A 20,823-nucleotide genomic window follows, 5' to 3' on the forward strand; every position below is an offset into this window, starting at 1 on the left:
AACGCAGTGAGTTACCTTGTATATATTTGTCACTGAAATATTCCTACCAACACAGTTACCTACATCAAAAAATAAAACACTATAGGTATTTGGTCATTGGTGGGTCTCTTAAATGAGAAGTGAAAAATACAGTACTTAAATACTATGCTGTTTTTTCCAACTCTAAATAGAATACTTCGAAAAGGGAAACGTTAGTATATATTCGAATACACGAGACTGTCACAAAGGCGGTGGGATTTCAGCTGGGTACTAGCAGAAAAGAACTTTCCAAGTAAGGGTTGGCCAAACACCATGAACAAAGACAGCAGTGAAAATGGACACAGTGTGCACAGACCACCTACAGGGTGCAGGTTGGGTACAAGTGAAAAGAAGACTGAATAAAGAGGGTAAACAAGAAAAATGTCATTTAATTGTAATGGGCCCTGGAAACCATTGACTCACGGACTTGTGAGATCCGTGCTGCACAATTTCTCTGGCAGTAGCGGCCAGATGGATTAGATGGAAGAGGGAGCACTAGGGAGATAAGGAGAGGCTCTGCAGTGAAAGGGAATGGAGCAGCGATGACACCATACTCAGAAAGGAGGACGTTTGTCATCTGCTGGAAAATGCCTTTTAGAAGACTTCAGAGGATTGTAACTGAAAAGGTGAATTAAATTAGTGTCTTTATCTTTCAAATAACTGCACTGCCTTACACAAATGATTGATATGTTGAGCGGCGCCTGGAAAGATAGGCGAAAAGCTCTCTGAATGGTGGCTGGAAGACATTTTTTCTTTCATGGACCTAGCTGAAACAATGTAACATTCAATGTCAAAACATTACATCTGGATCAGAAGGAAATACTTGACATTATTACGTATGTTTTGAAACATGTGTCCATCACCTTAGATTTCACTACCCAGTCACATTAAAGCAAAACACACACGTAGTATGGGGAAATTTTCTTCATTTTTAATTTACAGCAGAAAGAATATAAAGCATTCAGAAAACATTTTCCATATTTTAAGGGCAATTCAAAACATTTTGCATGGTTTCCAGCAGCTGAGTTCTTCAACAGATCCATTGATTCAATGATGCTTTACATGCACAATTACAAAAATAAAACTTACAAAAAAGAAGACATCTAGACTAGTTTTACATGCAAGTCTCAGGGACCCCCCATTGGGCGCCAACTACTGTGTGGAACTGCCATAAGCGACCGTGCAGCCAGAGAGGGGTTCGTGTTATTGTCTTTATTTCGTTCACACAGTACAGCTGATTTCGAATGGGTAACAAGAATAGCAATTAAATCTTCAGGAGATAGAATAAGATTAGCTATTAATTTTATAATGAAATCCTACTCCTGGCACTTGGGAATTCAGATTATCCAAGAAAGCTGCGCTTACCTATCATCTTATATTCGAAATTAAGATTCATAACCAAGAAAAAGCGGTCAGAAATGCTTCGTTTCAGTGGAAGTGCCTTTTTGCCTCACCTAGGATTCACAGTTGTACTGGTAGGTTACACCGGTAGGCTTCAAACCTACTTCCTATCCCCTCCATGAGAACCCTCTTAATTCTATGGAAATCTCTATCATCTGTCATTTTCTAACGTATTCAGCTAATAATGTAACATGTGAAACATTTAAAAAAAAAAAAAACGTGAGGGTTAAAGCAAATCCACTGAGGTCATTACTCTGGTCAAAGATCAGTTATTTGTACCATAATACATGGAATAAACATATCTAAATTCAGTATTACTAGAGGATATTCTGAAAGAGCTGGCTTTCACGTTCTATTCTCGTTTATGAATGCAGTTGTGTTTGTAAATTACTCAGTGTCCTCCTATAGGTCAAACTGTGTAAAATAATAGGTATCTGGGGGACTGCAACAGCTGCAACATAACCCACACATTTAAAAACAAAATTGAGTCAGGTCAGTTTACAAATGTACAGGTGGCTACTAGTTGTGGGGCTGTCACTGTTGTCAAAGCTGATCACAAGCAGAAAGACATATACTGTACAGTAATTCGAGGTTGGCAGTGAAAGGAAGTAATTAAAAAACAAGTACAATTATAGAAAAGGCACCAAGAGCACTGACCCCAGTTTTTACCACAATCTTTTTGTATCTACCTTCCTTCCAAAGACACCAGTTTAAAAGCTTATTTGTGAATATTTTTAGGCTTCACAACAAGCCTTGAGTTTTAACTCACAGTTGGCAGCCAGAACCAAGAAAAAACATCTCAGCTTTACACCAACTGATCCTCAAACGTAACCTGGGAATTTTAAACTGGCATCAGCAAATGCAAACTTTATCCTCTCAATTTAACATTAGTAAATTGTTAAAAGCATCAGATTTCTTTGGCTCCTCATTATGTGGAAATAGTAATATACCATGCCATCTCTAAAAGACCAGTCTGCATCTTTTTCCTTTTATTTTTTTGTGTGCAATTTTATTACATTTTCTGATTTCCAGCAGGAGATATGGAAACGTGACATTTTTCTACTTTTCATACTATTTCTTTTGTCAGGTTTTTAAATCATTCTAAGTGTTCTTTGTCGGAGTGAGTGGATGGTGTTAAGCTACATACTGATTCATCTTATGATTATCTGTTTTGCAAAAGTAACTTAATTTTCTTAAGCAGTATTAGCATTCACATTACTTGGCACCATTGGCAAAAAAAAATTTAAATAAAGTAAACTAAACTCCTGGTAGCCAAAATTAAATGTAAACATATCCTTTTTTTTAAGTAATGTTACTCTGCCTTTTTTCCTAAGTCTAAATACAGTAGCTCTTTTTTTTTTTTTTTTTTTTGCAGTTTAGTCATGCTTTAGCAAAATGTTCTTCTAAAGAACATTTAAAATAAAGTACTCTTATAGTGAAATAAAGTTTTTTTGTTTCATTTTACAGACCATAGCCACTAATGCTTTGCTTTTGTTCATTTCTTTTTTCTTGATTTCATGCACATATCTCTTTGTTTTAATATATACAATATATACAAACAGTACATCCACATTTTTCTCGCTCATTCAAACTATACAAATAATTTTATCTTGCCATGTTATTGACCTTTGTGAATAAAATATTTAGCAATTAATATAATCCCTTTCAAATATTTTCTCACTTTTCATTTCTACCTTCTATATATACACAGAAACTGCTCAGTTTGGATGAGATATAGCCAAAAACATGGAATTTACTGGCCAGAACGCAGCACCACGCTGATCGTTTAGGTGGCAAATGTCCAGGCAAGGTTCATGATTCCTTAGAATTACTACAGCTTCCAAGGTTACTAAAAAAGGCTACATGCTTTACCAATTCTTAAGTAATTCTCATTGCACATGAAAGTAAGGCAAAAAAATTAAAGTGCTGAACATGAAAAAGGGGACAAGATGATTACTACCCTCGCAGGTTCTTGGAAGGTGGTGGGGACAAGAAAGTAATTTAAACTCTGTGAGCTGCTTCTCATTATTTCCCATGCATTACCCGTTTACCACACACCTGCCCCTCTGCAAATTTCCACAAGACATTAAAAACCTGCAGATTTCAAAAGTTGCATTAAGTGTGCTGTAGAGATTAAAACAAACAAACAAACAAACAAAAATAAACAGTGAAGGAAATGAGAACACACGGACCCAATAAAGATTTTTGTATGATCTAAGCCCTCCACTGAGAATCAATCCCAAAGATTCAGCTTCTTGGAAATAACCGGCAGGTGCAGGAACAGCATTCTTTTTTGTTGCTAGTATAGCCCCACCTTTTCTTATCTATATTTTTGGTATAAATATTTGTACAGTTCCACACGATGTTTGAATACAGCCCTATATGAGAAGGAAATGGCTTCTTCCTGAGAAGAGGAAGCCTCTTTCAATTCCTCCTGGTGTCTTGATTTCCCATGATCCAACAGAAGATTGAGTTCCAAGATGTCTTGCTGATCAAATTAAAAGTTGTCCATGAAAGTGCAAATGCAATGACCAAAACATTCCTGTTAAAATCCTGCAGCTGATCTCCCCAAAACTGCAGAGGGATTTTGTGTGTGTGTGTACGTGTGTGTGTGTGTGCGTGTGTGTGTTGTTGCATGTCTCTGCTAAAAACAGAAATGAAAACAGTCTGAAAAGCAATGTCACATTGCTAAGGGATGCTGCTGTATGTCTTCAAGTTCCTTGGCCTTTTTCAATTCTTTCACTCTGGAAGAGAAACAAAACAAAACAGCAGGCGATAACTCTATAGTGAATTGCGACCAAATAAAGAAAAGGGGTATTACCACACCCTCTGAACTGAAGAGCCAAGACTAAAACCCTTTTTGAGGATTGATGGCAAAAGAAACTCCTGTGAAATTGTTGGAGAAAATATTCAAAGAAAAGATGTGACCCTTCTCAAGGTGAAAAAAAAATCATTCTAAAGCTTTGCTCTACATCAAGTGCTCTAAGAATACAGCAAAATCAAAGTCTAATGCATTAAATCAAGTGTGACAATCACATGTTTTATCTTAATAAAAATTTATTCAAATAACTTTCTTTTTAGTCTGGTGGACCACCATTAATGTCCTATCACTCCATGTGATGTAAATTAGGGAAACTGTACATGCATTTATTTAGCTTTTTTTTTTTTTTTTTTTTTGAGACAGTCTTGCCCTGTCGCCCAGGCTGGAGTGCAATGGCGCCATCTCGGCTCACTGCAACCTCTGCCTCCCAGGTTCATCTCCTGCCTCAGCCTCTCGAGTAGCTGGGACTACAGGCGCCCGCCACCATGCCTGGCTAATTTTCTGTATTTTTTGGTAGAGATGGGGTTTCACCATGCTCGCCAGGATGGTCTCGATCTCCTGACCTTGTGATCCGCCCACCTCGGCCTCCCAAAGTGCTGGGATTACAGGCGTGAGCCACCGTGCCCAGCCTATTTAGCTTTTAATATATCTAAGGATTAAGTTACTATTGCTTTGTTCATAGACTTAAGATTGTTAGCTTTCTTGAACCTAATCATACATCTGTACAACTCTACTCCTTCACATAGGTTTTGTGGAGGCTTTGATTTTTATAATTCCTTACTTTCCTCCCATTCCACATTATAACTTAAAAAGACATTCAGGTTCCTCTTCCCAGTGATCCCAGATGGACAGCCATAGGGTGTGATATTGATAAGGTACTTTGTTCTATTCATCAAACATACTGTAGTAAACAAATTTAAGTAACGTTGTTATAGATTGAGTCATGGAAAGTTCACATCAGCAAATTACTTATTAATTATCACTGCCAATCTGTAACTTTTAATATAAAAATCAGTCTCAGTTTTTTTGGATATGGCCACCTGATGCAGATGGGGTGCTGGGGAAGCAGCTGTCCGCCGTAAGAGTATTTCTCTATACTCACAATTACAAACCTGCCTTAATATCAGGATGATCAAATGGAAGGCAATGCATGTGGTGTAAGTCACAGTTTGTGGTACTGCATACCATATAGCATTTGTTTCCCAAAAATGGGTGTGAGAGGCTAATTTTAGCCAAATAGGAGCAACAGTTTCTTAGGACACCCATACTCTTCTGCAACAGCATGACCAGGAAAAGGTGGATTTGTCATGGTGCTATACAGAGGGCCATAATCTCAAATATATTTTTGATTCCCTAAGAGTCTCTCATTATCTTAAGTTATACCAGTAAAGTAAAACTCTATTTTTTTTTTTTTTTTTTGAGATGGGGTCTAACTCTGTTGCCCAGGCTGGAGTGCAGTGGTGCGATCTCGGCTCACTGCAACTTCTGCCTCCTGGGTTCAAGTGATTCTCCTGCCTCTCAGCCTCCCGAGTAGCTGGGATTACAGGCATGCACCACCACACTCAGCTAATTTTTGTATTTTTAGTAGAGATGACGTTCTGCCATGTTGGCCACGCTGGTCTTGAACTCCTGAGTTCAAGTGATCTGCCCACCTCAGCCTCCCAAAGTGCTTGAATTACAGGCATGAGCCACCAGGCCCGGCCTCAAGTGAAACTTGGTAATAGGCAGAAAGAAAATATTGTGAAAAAACCAGTCATCAGTTATTGCTATACTGTGTAGGTTGAGAGTCTGGAATGGCATATATGCTATAACAGCAATTTAAGAAAACATTTCTATTTACCACTTCCCAGCAGAATCATTTCTGAGTATTCTGCAAAGTTGATATAATCTCTTCACAGAGAAGATGCTCTCTTTTAGAAGAAAAGCTTTATGATGTTATCAGTGATACTAAAAAGAATGATAATATTTGAAAACTTGCTTATTTGTTTGATTTACTTACTACATATACCAAGCGCTAGCTTGGTCCTAGCGTGATGTCTACAAATTGACAGTGACAGTCTATCTCTGAAACTGCTGAATCTTTTCTTGTTAACAGGTACAGTTAGAATACATTGCTATGTTCATGAGTAGATCCAAATATCACTAAGTTTTAAATTTTTTAATTAAATATACCATGGATTAATCTGGGTCATATTACAGTATAGAATTGTACATCACTAGAGGTCCCTAATTTTGGACATGCATACTTGATAAATAAATGGCTTTTTAAAAATTGAAACATGCTACGGTCTGTTCAATTTTTAAACATGCAGTATCTATACTAACATCCCTTTGGCTGGAAATGCAAGGCATGCACTGATGCCAACTTTGCTTCTGGACATGCAATATCGGTACTTGTGCAGACCTATCTGCTGAATTTTCGCAGCCTGTGCATGCTACTTCAAATGCTACGTTTTCTTTCTGCACTAGCACAGAACTCATTCACAAATATGCGACAGTGACTCCATCACTGATGAGATGTCTAGAATTTGAGGAATTCTGAACTCAAAATCTGATAGCATAAACACAAAGATGTTATACATTCACAATTTTTCTAGAATGAACAGGGATGCTTTAGAAATATTAAGTTCATCTTTGAGATGAAATAAAAAGGAAAGTGAATTATAAACCAGAAATGTTTTATGTGGTTTCATACCAAAGAATCTATAATCAGCTGGTCAGGGTAGGTATACCCTAAAACATTTTTCTTTTAATTAAAATGGTCACATTTGTTTTTGCAGTTTTTTCAGTTTCTTTCAGAACTAATTAAAAAGTTGCTTTCATAAGGTTTTAAAGTTGTCATGTAAATACTCTGCTATGAAATTAGTGATGGCCTCACAGACCACTAAGTTAAGGAGGGGTGCATGTCCACGTACAATATCTACATAGGGAAAATGAGAACACTGCAATTTTCAGATCTATTTTCCAGGCTTTCATGACTCCTGAGTTAAAGTGGAGAATTTAGTTCTTAGCTTCATGATAAAGTTATCATAGTATGCTAGCATTATACATGACATCAAAATGACTTAAATGGCATAAACTTTTTTTTTTACAGAAAGTCGTTCAAGGAGGAATTAGAAAAAAAGAAAAGGAAAAAATGAAAGAGAATACATATTAAATTCCAATAACTATACAGGTTACATAGTATCTGTTACTTTATGTAGTCCTCACAACACTGCCATTAGCTCCAATTTGGAAATGCAGAACCTGAGATGTATAGGAATTAAGCAATCTGCCCCAGTTCACACAGTTAATAAATGGCAGAACAGGGAATTGAGCCCAGGTTTGTCTGACTTCTAAACCTATAGTTTCAACATTCTGCTGCCTCTAAAAATATCTCCCAGGATAACACAGAAATTTTTTTAAAATCATATTTTATTGTTTTTTTCCGAAAGATTTTATAAGAAACATGCATTTGGAAAATTTCCATGGTATGATATGAAATTAACAACAATTACATTTTCTCAACCCTAAGGTGTCATCTTTTATAATACACTATATTGATTTTATTAATAAAAAACCTTCTTGATGGGGGAAGACCCTCACATAAAATGTACTTATTGATTTTACGACACAATTATTTAGAATCCTAAAACATGTGAAAAGAACGTGTTTAAGAATCAAGGGAGATTTTTAGCCTCATTCTCCAATTTGCAATTTATAGACCATATTGATGTTAACTTACTTCTAAAAGTTAACATGAAATTCGGAGACTTACTATCTGCCCTAGTGAAATCATAAATGAAGTTTTATGTTACTTGAGGGTAGATTATTAGGATGAGACAGTGGTGCTTAATTTTTGTTTTGTTTTAAATCAAATGTCAACTGGATAAAATAATGTTTGAATGTTACATTGCCTCCAAAGAAACAGAAAACAATCACATCACCAAAGTGATTTAGAGTAACATATATTAGAATTTTACAACAAATTTTAAGAAATAGATGTTTCAAATCAGAGTGTTTCAAATGGTTAAATTTAAGATCACCTTGTTATTAGTTAAGGACATGAATGATTATTCAGGCAGATGTTAATTAAAAATAAATCTTTACCAATGAGAAGGATACAAAATAGAAGTTTAACCATTACTATCTCTGGGTGATTCTCCTTGGTTATTTGTATTTCCAGAATTCACTACAATTAGTATGTGCTGCTTTTGTAATAATAATTATTCCTGCTTGTTAGCTTTTATGTTCTTCACTTATTTACAGACAAGGTTGCACAGGCTTGTGTGCAGTGGAACAGTCATAGCTCACTGTGGCCTGGAATTTCTCGGCTCAAGCAATCTTTAGCCTTAGCCTCCTGAGTAGCTAGGACTACAGGCACACATCACCACACCTGGCTAATTTTTAATTTTTTTTTTTTTTTCTAGACAGGGGATCTAAATATATTGCCCAAGCTGGTCTTGAACTCCTGGCCTCAAGCAATTCTCCTGCCTCAGCCACCAAAATTACTGAGATTATAGGCATGAGTTGCTTGTTAGTCTTAAAAAAAAAAAAAGTGAATTAGATGGTTTTCTATCCATCTGTTACTAATCTGTCTTACAAATGCTGTGATCACATTATGCAAAAACAACTGAAAAATTCAGTGGAAGGAAAAAAAATTCAATTTTGTAGACTGAAGCCAAAATCAATGGACTGAACTGGTTTCATTAACATTACCTATGTTGTAAGCAAATTTTTCGGTATACAAACTTGGTAAATATAGACAAGAATTTTTGAAATTGGAATTAGACTTGAAAATCCAGGACCTGTGGTCACCATACCTATAGGACTTGGAACACAGGTGCATGATAAACTTTTGTTATGTTACACAAACTTAGCTAAGGGTTACTGAGTGCTCAGTTCTCTTAAGAAATTACAACTGTTAGACTCATTCAGGGCTAAGAAAGAACCGAATCTAAAAATGTCCAGGTTATCTTAAAAAAAAAATTATAATTGCACTTCTAAATTCCCTTACACAGAAGACAGGCAAAGCAGTATTCCCCGAGCTCATAGAGGCAATGCAGGACAGAAGCTACCGTTCCCACAGCGCCAGTGCTGCCCTCAGGAAAGCTGCACGGCCACATTTCTGACTCCTATCAGTAACTTGCAAAGTAGAACTCTTATTGGCTCTGACTTAAGTAATTAGAATAGTAAGACTGACCTGTGACCATTCAGCTATTAACATTAAAGACAATCCCAGTATTTCCCCAAGCATTCTAGGCTGAGAATAATCACCACTCTGGGATACCATTGTAGTCTCAATTCCCCCTCCCCAAAAAGTTGCATCGTAATGTACTGAAGTGATGTCGTAAGCAACAGCACTGAAAGCCAGCAAAAGCCCACAGGGTTTACTTCCATCAGACGTCCAATGATCATTTATGAATCAATGAAGTAGGCCTGCTTCAGAAACTTGTAGCAAACAATGGCTCCATGGGTAAAGCGTAAGGCAAAGCTGCTTCATTACATCTACTCAGTGATGCTCAGCCAGAGAAATGTCTCATGAGTCAGTGGAGTTCAGCGGGAATATTCTCGCAATGCTGGACGTCAAAAATAGGGCAGCGGATGCGGCTTTCTGATTATTACCTGTTGCTTTCAGAGCTGCAATAGCTTGTGGGGAATTTAGGAAAAGAGAGATCTTGCCATTTTCCAGAAATCTCATTTGGATTGCAAAACAAAAAAGACAGAGAGGCCCAATAAGAATGACACAGAGCATGTTGTCTGCAATTTAACACACACCACTGTGTTCCAAAAATATTCATTTCCTAAAAGAGGCAAGTGAGACAAAATTACTTTGGAGATTTAAAATACATCCATGACGACACATCCCACGTTCACGTCTTACTTCTCATGAACACATCAGGCCACTTAGAAACTATGCCTCATGCCAAATTGAGCTACAGAAGTGTGAGAACACATTTGTTGACCCTAGAGCACTGTTTACTTCTCAGTACACTTCCCGGCATTGTTAGAGGACTGTCCCTTGGATAAAAGTGTACATAACACAGCCAAAAGTGCAAGCGTAATTTTCAGAACTTGGTAATGACCTAATACAGCTATGACCCGGGGCTGCTCTCAGAAGCGCACAGCAGAGCTGCTCTGTTGAGACCACTACTTACCAGCTTCTGGCAAAGTGTTTGGAAACCCGCTTCTCAAATAAAAAGAAAATACGTTGTTTAAAAATGTGTGAGTAAAAAGTGTTATTTCTTCTTCCTCTAATTAAGGTCTTATTCCAGTAAAATAACTGCACCTGCCTTTACTGAACACAGGTGACTAGGCCAGCAGTTTATAAGAAATAGGTTATTTAAATACTAGCATTCCCACTGCTTTTAATAACACCTGTAGTGACTGTTAGAGTTTATAAAGCCTTCTCACAGGAATAGTGTCTCGTATCGGGAAACGAGGAATTTGTCTAGAAATTGCTTTTCAGAGAGTGGTGTCTCTCATCTATGAGAACACTTTCTACTGCCCATGAAAAATAAATGTCTTAGAGAAGTGGAAAGTCATTTTCTGTCTAGAAAAAGAGGCATTTTAGTTTTTATTTTTTATGTCAAGCAAGTCTCAATACTTTGAGGATAAATCTGTTATGTAACTGAACTATCTGCTAACATACGAGGTATCTTGGTTTTTCTTTATGCAACTGAATAATATCCTGTTAGATATATTCAAAATCCAACTGAAAGGATCTTTTCAGCATATGTACTTTAAAAGTTTCTTAAACCTTAAAAATCCTTCAGTCATTTGCTGAGAAATCGCATTTGTTGATTTAAATAATCTCTTTGTATAGAACAAAAGTTCTCTCCTAAATACAGCTATTGTGTCCAAGGCAAAAACAAAAACAAAAAACCCTGATGATAGCATGGAGAGTTTGTTAATTTCGCTTTAAGTTACTGGATAAATTAAGAGGTAGCCCTGAAGGAAATGGGGGATAAAAATGAGCTGTACTCAGTGAAAAATATTTGGTGCTTTTCCTTAGCCTTTCCCAAGCAAACACAAAACATTTCAAGACACAAGTGGTATTTTCTGATTGCTCTGCTGCTGGAATTCATCTGTCGTGTGTTAATGCTGCCTTTTCAGATCTCCCCCTGCTGCACTGACATAGGAGTTTGGGTCAATTTTAGTGTTTTACAAATACTGTCCCCTAAAATTTAATCCTGTAAGTTTTCAAATATTATTTTTCTTTTCTTTTCTGAGACAGGGTCTCACTCTGTTGCCCAGGCTGGAGTGCAGTGACATGATCATGACACACTGTAGCCTCGACCTCCTGGGCTCAAGCAATCCTCCCACCTCAGCCTCCAGTAGCTGGGAAAATACTACTTTTCAATGCATAAACCATGTCTTAAATATGGAATACTTTATGAATTAACAAAATAAGTATCTTCTTTAACATAATTTCCAGGACTATAAATCTTCCTCAGAGAATGCTCTGCCTCCCAAGAGTAATTTCAATTTGGGGATTGTTAAAGGGAGTGCCATTGTGACTTCTCTGATGAAAGAATGAGGGAGAGAAGATCTTATTGGTCATCACACAAAGCCATATATACGCTATTTCTTGGTTCAGAGAGTTAGCTAAATATCACCAGGATAGAAGGAACCTTCTCAGCCCCTATCTCTCAAACTTGCGTAGACGTTGTGAGGCATAAGGGGTGTCATGAGATTCCAACTTTCCATGCATGAGTAGGAGTTTGAGGAGTTCACAACAGAATGCAGCAGGCATTAAATAAATTGAGGTTGGGATTCTGGTTTGCACTGAAAAGCACCTTCTGAAAATGTTTCTTACAAACGGTCATTAACATAACAGAAACTAACAAGCTTCAAAAACGCATAAGCAACCACCTCCCGTAAAAATGTTGTCCTTGCAGCAGGTGACATTGATTGCATGTAACATGCATGATACTACAACTTGTAGTTAAACTGAACACTAGGGCATGCATCTATTCTCTTGGAGGTTTTTTAAAATGGAAAGAAATATTATCTATATATATGCAGAGGGTGAGAGGGAATAGAGGGAGAAATGGAGATTTTTGTCCTCTTTTTTTCTTACATTTCTAAAACAAACATCTCTGAGCCAGCTCTATCACAAGGGACCCGAAATATTTTAATTGGGAACAATTCCCTAAGTCTAAAGAGGATTAATTAGTTAAGTTTACGTAAGAGTATAGCTGCTTTTTTTTCCTCAAAGAAAACCAAATTGTTCCTTCAGCAATTATTTATAGTTTTAAATAGATAAGCCTTTAAATTTTTAAAATTTTAAGGCTTTTAAGGCTTTTCTTTTGTTTTTTTTTTTGAGATGGAGTCTTGCTCTGCCGCTCAGGCTGGAGTGCAGTGGCACAATCTTGGCTCACTGCAACCTCTGCCTCCCAGGTTCAACAGATTCTCCTGCGCACGCCACCATGCCCAGATAATTTTTGTATTTTTAGTAGAGACGTGGTTTACCATGTTGGCCAGGCTGGTCTCGAACTCCTGACCTCAAGTGGTTCGGCTGCCTCGGCCTCCCAAAGTGTTGGGATTACGGGCATGAGCCACCATAGCCGGCCCTTTTAAGGCTTTTAAATCTAGGATTAAGGTCATTATTACAAAGGACTTATAAAAACTAAATTCTTCTATCATCAAGTTGGCACACAACAACCTGTGGGCCAAAATCCAGTCCAGTATCTATTTGTATATATAAAGTTTTATTAGAACACAGTCATAGCCAGTCATTTATGTGTTGTCTGTGGCTGCTTTCCTGCTACATTAAAATAACTGAGTAGTTGGGACAGACTGTACAGCCCACAAAGCTTAAGGTATTTACTATCTGGCCTTTCAGAAAAACATCTGCCAACTCCTGGGTTAAAATATAATAAATAAAGATTAGCATCAACATAAGTCTAGTTAGATGGGAAATAATACGTCCAGAAACGTTAGCAGTTAAAACTGCTAAGAGATTTTTTGAACTATGACCCTTTCTCAGAAATCTTAAAGATGACTAAATAAAGTATTAGTGTAAGGTTAAGAAGAGGGGGCATTGAATATAGTCGAGTTGATAGAATTCCCGTGTTATAATTTCAACTCATTTTTTCTCTTAAGATTATATATAAGAAACAAGTTGTCAAATTAATCTAAATGAATTTAGATTAATTAGATTTTGATAAATTCTATTTCTGGCTTTTTTTTTTTGAGACAGGGTCTCGCTCTGTTGCTCAGGCTGGAGTGCAGTGGCATGATCACAGCTCACTGCAGCCTCAACTTCCCAGGCTTACATGATCCTCCCACCTCAGTCTCCCGAGTAGCTGGGACTACAGGCATGCCCTACCACGCCTGGTTAGCTTTTGATCTTTTGTAGAGATGGAGTTTCCCTATGTTGCCCAGGCTGGCACTGAACTCCTGGGCTCAAGCAATCCCCCCACCTCAGCCTCCCAAAGCGCTGGATTATAGGCATGAGCCATCGTACCTACCCTATTCTTGGCTTTGAAAAAATAGTTTTCTGACACTAAATCTTTGATGATAACTCAAACACATTATAGTTGCTTCTGGGAGACTTCTGCCTTTTGCCCTGCTTACAAATTAGCATCATATTCTAAAATCTCAGGAACTAAAATTACTCATTGTCATCTCTTTAAAATTCAAAGCCTATTGGAATCCCTACTCTTGTTATGTAGAATATAAACATTTAAGACATTTTACACCACATTTTCGTTATTCAGCATTACCATCGAGTGATGGAAGGCCAGTTCACTATTTTATAATGAACGTCCTGGGTTTGTTCTGAAAGGGCAGCCTTATACACTGACTTACCTCACAGCACCAGGGAGGGGGAAGATTTAGAAAATGCAACCACGGGAGCAGGGTATAGGGAAACAGCCATTCTCAGTAAGAAACAGGTTCATTTAAAAAAAAAAAAAAAAAAAAAAACTAGTACCACCTCCTAGTGAGCCTCCTTGCTTTAGACATTTTGACAAAACAGTCATTGAGAAAATTTCATGTGGCAAATTATCTTAATCACAAAAAGCCACGTGCTGAGTGTTTTCATGTAACACAGCCTTATCTGGCCGGGTACGTGGCCTACCAGCCCTGTTTTCGTCCCCAGGCTCCCTCCACCACATCCTAGGCATGCCCTGCAGTGGTTTCGAACGGCCCTCCCTTTTCCTCACTCATGCATTTGTACATCTAATGTCTGTGACTGTTCTCCTGTCATATAAAATAGCAGTGTTAGTAATTAGGGTTAGTTTTTACTTGATTTTATTTCATTCAAAATGGATGTGAAACTTACTGGCATACCTAGGCTGCAGCCCCATGCAAGCAAGCAAAAAGCAAAATACTGAAAATGGAAGAGAAGAGAAACTGGCTAGCAGGCAGCTAAACTCACCCTTTTGTACAGCCTATGGTCCACCAGGGGGCTTTAGACAGTAAAACAACACCAGAGAGCTATTAGCACGTGAGGGTCACAACAGAAATCTTATAAATAGCTTTATTTCAACAAAAAAGACTATAACATGGTTTCTTTTTTGGAAAGAAAGAAAAGGAGAGTGATGGTGGGGGTATGTGAAATGAGTAGGTAGAAAATTCACCAATTTAAGTCTCAAAAAATTGGGGTCATATGACTTAGAAATGGGACACTTCAGATTCCTGAAGCCACTATCTACCTACCTTTTTGAGAGGGTGTCATATGAGGTTTTCCTTTTTTTTTTTTTTTTTTTTTTGAGACAGTCTCTCCCTGTCGCCCAGGCTGGAGTGCAGTGGTGCAATCTCGGCTCACTGCAACCTCCGCTTCCCAGGTTCAAGAGAGTCTCCTGCCCCAGCCTCCCAAGTAGCTGGGATTACAGGTGCGCACCACCACACCCAGCTAATTTTTTATATCTTTAGTAGAGACAGGGTTTCACCACGTTGGCCAGGCTGGTCTTAAACTCCTGACCTCAAGTGATCCGCCCGCCTCGGCCTCCTAAAGTGCTGGGATTACAGGCACGAGCCACCGCACCCGGCCAAGATTTTCTATCTTAATAAGATTTTAATGCTTCTAAGGGACAACAGACATGATAGTTTCTTTTAAAATAACATTAAATGGCTCGACCCAGAATGAAAATAGGATTACACACATCCTAAGGAAAATATGAGTTTAAAACAAACTTCCAGGATAGATTTTTAGGATTTCTTCAAGATCCTTAATTGAACATATTAATGGAATATACAGAAATGGGAAGTGAATACTGATCTTAGTGCAGAGGTGATTAAAATCTGCCTATTTTTCTAACATCTGAACTGTAAATGGTCAAGAGCCAATAACATTTTTTATTTCATTCCAATTAATGCACAGGAATCCAGAGCCCATATCTGATGTTCTCTTCATAATGAACCTTCTTGTTATCCGTCTTATGATGTTATTACCAGTTAAAATATACACTTAAGAAAGGCAAAAATCTTCATGAAACTTTTCTCTACCAGTTTACAGAAAGAGAACTCTAAAAACAAAAGTGAAAGGACCCCTTTGTTTAGCTTACTTTGTGGGGGCAACCTTTCATGAATTTATGTTTTGTTTACATATCTCATTCTCTTAATTCTCTCAAAGTAAACACAGGACACAGCTTTGGCAAAAATGAAAGGGAGACGAGTGTAGGACTTTATGCAGTTTTGCTCCTACGTTACCCACACATTCACGCAAAGTCTGAGGATCAGGCTAGAAGAAACAAGGAAAAAGTCTAGCACAACTTAACTTGCAGACATTCTGGTTTGTCTGAAGTGGCCTAAAGTACAGTGGTGTTAAGGTAATTTTCTTGAAAACAAAATCTATCTGGAAAGTATCAACCACAGTGTTATGAAAGAAGATGTGATTCTGCTCAAAGTGGCCAAAGTCTATTGTTTTTAGTGCTGGATAGGGTCTTGCTCAGGTTTTTCATTCTGCAGGTCTAAGAGGAAAAGGGAGGAAGGAACTATGAACATATTGGAGAATGTAAGGAAAAGGGCCCAGGTGAGTCCTTGATCTGTTCACCAAATAAAGAAAATCCGCTACTCTATTTGGTCCTAAGTCCCCTGCAAAGTAAAAGGTATGACTGAACAATAAAGAAAAGAGGCTGCCTTAGGTGAGGCTTGCAGAATTAATTTCATGATCTTAGAGCCATACCCATTTTGGGGATGCACTTCCTAACAGGACGTCCTGTTTCAGAGTACTGACACTGGTATGTTACTCATTAGCCATCATGGTGAAAAATCTCCCATCCTCGCACGGTGGAAAGTAAATGTTGCTGAGGCACAGGGCAAGTGAATGCTGGCTTCTGCACGGCATCGTAGCTGGGGAAAACCATCTATCCTAGTGAATACTGTTTTTAAGTTTTCATGATGCTAATGCAGTGGCTGTGCATGTTTCCTTCTATGGTCACAAAAATAAATTCTTTTGTTAATTTAAGTAAAAGTACAAATAACCCCTTAAACCTATTAAGTCTTAAAGGCAAGATATTTTCAAAGCTAGCAATCAGATGGTTGTAGGAGTAAGAAAAACTAAAGCAAAATGAAACCTCCAAGGAGTCCAATTAAATATGAATACTAGGACTTTTGGTATAATTAAATAGGAAGAGGAAATAAGACATTAAAGAGCCTGCTTTAATGTCTGGTTCTATAAACTGCACAGCTCCTGACACACAGAGCAACAACCCAACCACACAGAAGGTGGTCTACACCCAGCTCAGACGGCCGCAGTTACAGACGTCAGACTGGAATATTAACCTGGATAAAGAACACAAACCACTTTCACCAGCCCTCTGAAATCTAAGTAGAGACGCTAGTCTTCATAAAGAAAGCTCCAATTTGAGCAACAAAGAGAAATTCCTCTGGCTTAGCTCCATGAGAAGATGCTACGTCCCACAGAACGCTGGGGTCACAGGACCCCATTTCCTACTAATTGAAGATATGCCCAGAATCTCAGATGTCTTTCTTTTCCTGAACAGCTACATTCCAGCCATCTCTCCTGTTCCTCATCACGGACCAGCTTTAATTGACAGTTTAATAATAGAGGATGTTAGCAATTACATGACCAGCAGAGGGCACCAGCTATTTGGTGGAAATTCTACATCAGAAAACTTGTTTGGAATTCATGGTTTTCTTTTCCTTCCTTGAGACTAGAAAATGTTTTCTCTTCGGACACACGCTAGCGTAGCAAAGGATTAGAGCAAAGAACATACTGCAGTGTGGCGTATCAATCGCAGGTTAAAGAGAAACTTAATATTAAAAGCTAGTCCGACTAAGTTGACCTCACACACAGATTAAAACAGAAAAACACGGGTATGAATCTCCATTGTTCAAACAGCATCGTCTGACGTGGTTACCAGCGTTCCAAGGGTAGCAACCTGATCCCTACTTAAAGAGCTCTACTACCCTATTGTAATTTGGGACATCTGCCCTGAGTATCTGCAGGGGGATTAGCTTTACATAGGAGTTAGTGAGGGTTAAGAAGGTCAGGGATGCTTCATCATTCTCCCTGAGCAGAATGTATAAACGAGGACTAGTGTACCTGTGGCGACAGCGGCGTAGAAACCTCATTATTTTTCGAGCAGCTTGATCCTGCTTTTTGGTTAGCAAACTGCTCCTGAAAAAGTCAGAATATTATTGTCACAAGAAGGGCACAGTAAAGCCCAATATGCGAAACTGGTCAGCAGCGACGGAGGACTCTGCATTAAGCAGTTGATGTAGCAAAGCCAACAGCATACGTTAAAGATGTATACAATCTGAAGGGGAATGAGTGCGTATGCTGTTTTCATAGTATCGAGTCCAGGCATCACTAGAGGAGAAAGGAGGGTGTGTGCAGGCGCCCTCAGCTTCTCTGAGACTATATAAAGACTGAAAATAAAATGCCACTTAAATATTCTTTCACAATTTATTAGAAGCTCATTTTGCCGCAAAAGGCATTCTGGCATTAGAGAGGCTTTCTTAGTTTAGAAGGTGATTCACGGGAGTTGATACACTCTTCGGGCTATTGTGCAAATGTTCTGAGCAATGTATTTTACTCGGCTCAACATTTTTATCACAGTCTCTAAAATGGAACAGCTTAACCCTAATTACTCTTCCAAGGTTGCAGTAATTCTACAGTTTCACTCATTTCCCATTTGCCCCAAGAATCGTCTTGTCTCTAATCCGAATGTAGCATCATATACATTTCAGTTACATTAGGATTAGGGACAAGTTCTGTTTAGAAATAGCTCCAAGAATAGTTTTTGTATTTTCACATTGAAAATCAGATTTCCTTCAGCCTCAAAGAGCATGTTTATATAAAATTACATGAGTGCTGGCAGCGGGCTGTACTTTTTTTTTCTTCTAAAAAGGAAATGGGTTAAATTACTATAATTGAGTGGTAACTTTCTGAGTAGAAACTGGTGCTGCCAAATTCTGATATAAGGTGAAATTGGGTGGCAATATCAAAATAATTGGGTGGGATGTAGAGAGAAACAGCTAAATATTCAACACCAGACTCAGCACAGGTGTTAAGTATACAGCCACCACGCCTAGAACGTTCTGGAACACAGTGACTGCCAATGCTTTAGGCCTGTCCCCAGACTCCAATGTCAGCCCAGGACAAGTCTTTCAAAGAAGTCAGAGTTCTCTTCCCTAGGGAGCTTTAACTCCATGAGCTCTTTCCCACCCACCTGAGTTTCTGTTGTACAATCACAGCCGTCCGGCGTGCCTGCCGTCTTTTGCCACATTTCTTATAACTTCGGTAGTACTTCTGGATCAGCACAGCAGCCCGTCGGCTCTGCTGGAATTTTTTTTGTTCATAGTAACTTCGGAATTTGCTCTGGATAAGGATGGCAGCCTGTGTCATCTTTTTATAAAGTGCATACTGCAGGGGAAACAAGAACAAGCAACACAGTAACAACAGGGGCCGCACAGGCTCAGCGTCCTTCGAGTTTACCGGGAAGGGAAGAAGAGAAAATGCTTTTCCCCTCTATTATCACATTCTCTGTTCAGGGTTTAATCACAAAAGAGGCAAACGAGGAAGCTTTACACCTACCTTTCCAAAATGTGAACTATTACTTTAAGGGTTGCCTTCAGACATACTTTTTTCCCCTAAAACATCAAAATATTTAGCCCTTCTTGGAGAAAAATTTTAATAGCAATACCCTTACACGTTTACGAATCTAAAAACAGATTTCGACAGGAAAATTTTAAATGCTTCAGATTAGTATTTCCTATCCAGTTTTGAAACATGAATATAATTTTTTCATGCCTTCCAATTCCCACCATACACAAATTGACTTAGCAGTCAGCCCCCGGTTTCTAACTATCATTCCACATGACAAGTTTCTGACTGAGTTACAAGGTCCCAAATACAAGGCTTATCATGAAACGCTGACACCTTTAAGCCATTTTAAACTGTAGAAGATAAACACTCGTAAGACCAACACGGTGGTGAAGCCGTGAAACCTGGACGGCTGTCACAGTGCTGTGGGCGGCCCAGGAGGCAGTGCCAGGAGCCCTCCACCCAGCCCGCTGCAGAGCTACAGAAGTGAGGAATGAAGGCCCAGGGTGAATTCTCCTCAACATCAGTCTCTAGGCACCAAAAATACAGAGCTCTCCATGGTCTTAAAACGCTATGTCCAAATTTCTAATAAAACAGAGTATGACTCTGGAGATGAGAAGCTGCAATGAAGCCCTTTGCTTATAATAAGGCAACTTACCATTGCAAGGAAAAATATTCCCCAGAAAATCCTGTATCTGCCTAACTGTATCTCTGGATGTATGAGGAGGTGAAATGAGGGAGGGAAACTGACTTCTCAGAATTGTCCAAGAACCCAGACCCTTCTGCAAGAAACTTCTTTGGTCTTATCCGACCTGCTTCACCTTTTCACTGGTCTGAAAGTCTTTGAAGACAAGAATGCTGTAGCCTACAGAGCCCCGTGGTTTCCATCATCTCCACCTGTGCACGTGACACACTCAGACCCATCGGGCTGTAGTGAAGTGCTTTGGGAAAAAGGGTATTTCCTTAGTGGCCACAGGGCTCACGGGAGCTGGCTTAGATGGATTAACACCAGCCAAAAAATGTCCAGTTATGAATGTCGAAACCCACTCCAACTGAATAACCACGTGGTCCCCAGAGGACAGATGCGCTGTGCTTAGGTGGCCTGGCAAGGGGGTGCGTTTACTCCATGACCATGCCATCTTAATGGCCCCTCCCTGTAGCTGGTGATGGGAGTGAAGTTTGGGACTCTGGTGGAATGGTTTGTGAGAGGACTTGGGTGCATCATTACCTTCAAGGCTATCCATGTCAGCTTGGGGGAAAAACAGAAAATACAAGATTAATGTTAGATTGCTGAATATAATGAAATTAAAAACCAGAATCAATAAAACTCCCAACCAAGAAAAAAAAAAGGCAACCTGGCTATATTAATGCCTTCCGTTTTCCAAAATATTTGTTTTACAGTTGTTACTCTGTCCAAAAATAACGCCTTCTGTCTTCCTAGCTGTAGATGACAATTTCTGGGGAGGGTTATTTTTTTAAAAAAACCAAACTCATATTTTGGAATCAATACCTGTTGTAATCACAGACTTGAAACCTTCCTTCTGTGTATCACTTGTGCTCCCAGGAAGCCTGCTCACCAAAC

General features: G+C 38.7%; 1 protein-coding gene across 15 annotated transcripts in view; it reads right to left on the minus strand.

Annotated features, from left to right (window-relative positions):
* Positions 1-929: 929 nt before the first annotated feature.
* The window catches only part of CAMTA1 (calmodulin binding transcription activator 1), a 953,649-nt gene continuing 933,755 nt past the window's right edge, over positions 930-20,823 (minus strand). For 4 of the 15 annotated variants that reach the window (XM_031934754.1, XM_023215237.1, XM_023215236.2 and 1 more), the window contains 5 exons: positions 20,470-20,490; positions 18,868-19,061; positions 17,739-17,813; positions 14,607-14,637; positions 930-4,163 (listed from right to left, as the gene is read on the minus strand). In XM_031934754.1, the coding sequence (XP_031790614.1) occupies positions 4,131-4,163; positions 14,607-14,637; positions 17,739-17,813; positions 18,868-19,061; positions 20,470-20,490 (354 nt within the window). In that variant the 3' untranslated portion in view covers positions 930-4,130. The remainder of the gene's footprint in view (positions 4,164-14,606; positions 14,638-17,738; positions 17,814-18,867; positions 19,062-20,469; positions 20,491-20,823) is intronic. The other 11 variants (XM_023215238.1, XM_023215232.1, XM_031934762.1 and 8 more) reach the window with 3 other exon arrangements.

Source organism: Piliocolobus tephrosceles, chromosome 1, assembly GCF_002776525.5.
Source record: "Piliocolobus tephrosceles isolate RC106 chromosome 1, ASM277652v3, whole genome shotgun sequence".
Lineage (NCBI taxonomy): Eukaryota > Metazoa > Chordata > Mammalia > Primates > Cercopithecidae > Piliocolobus > Piliocolobus tephrosceles.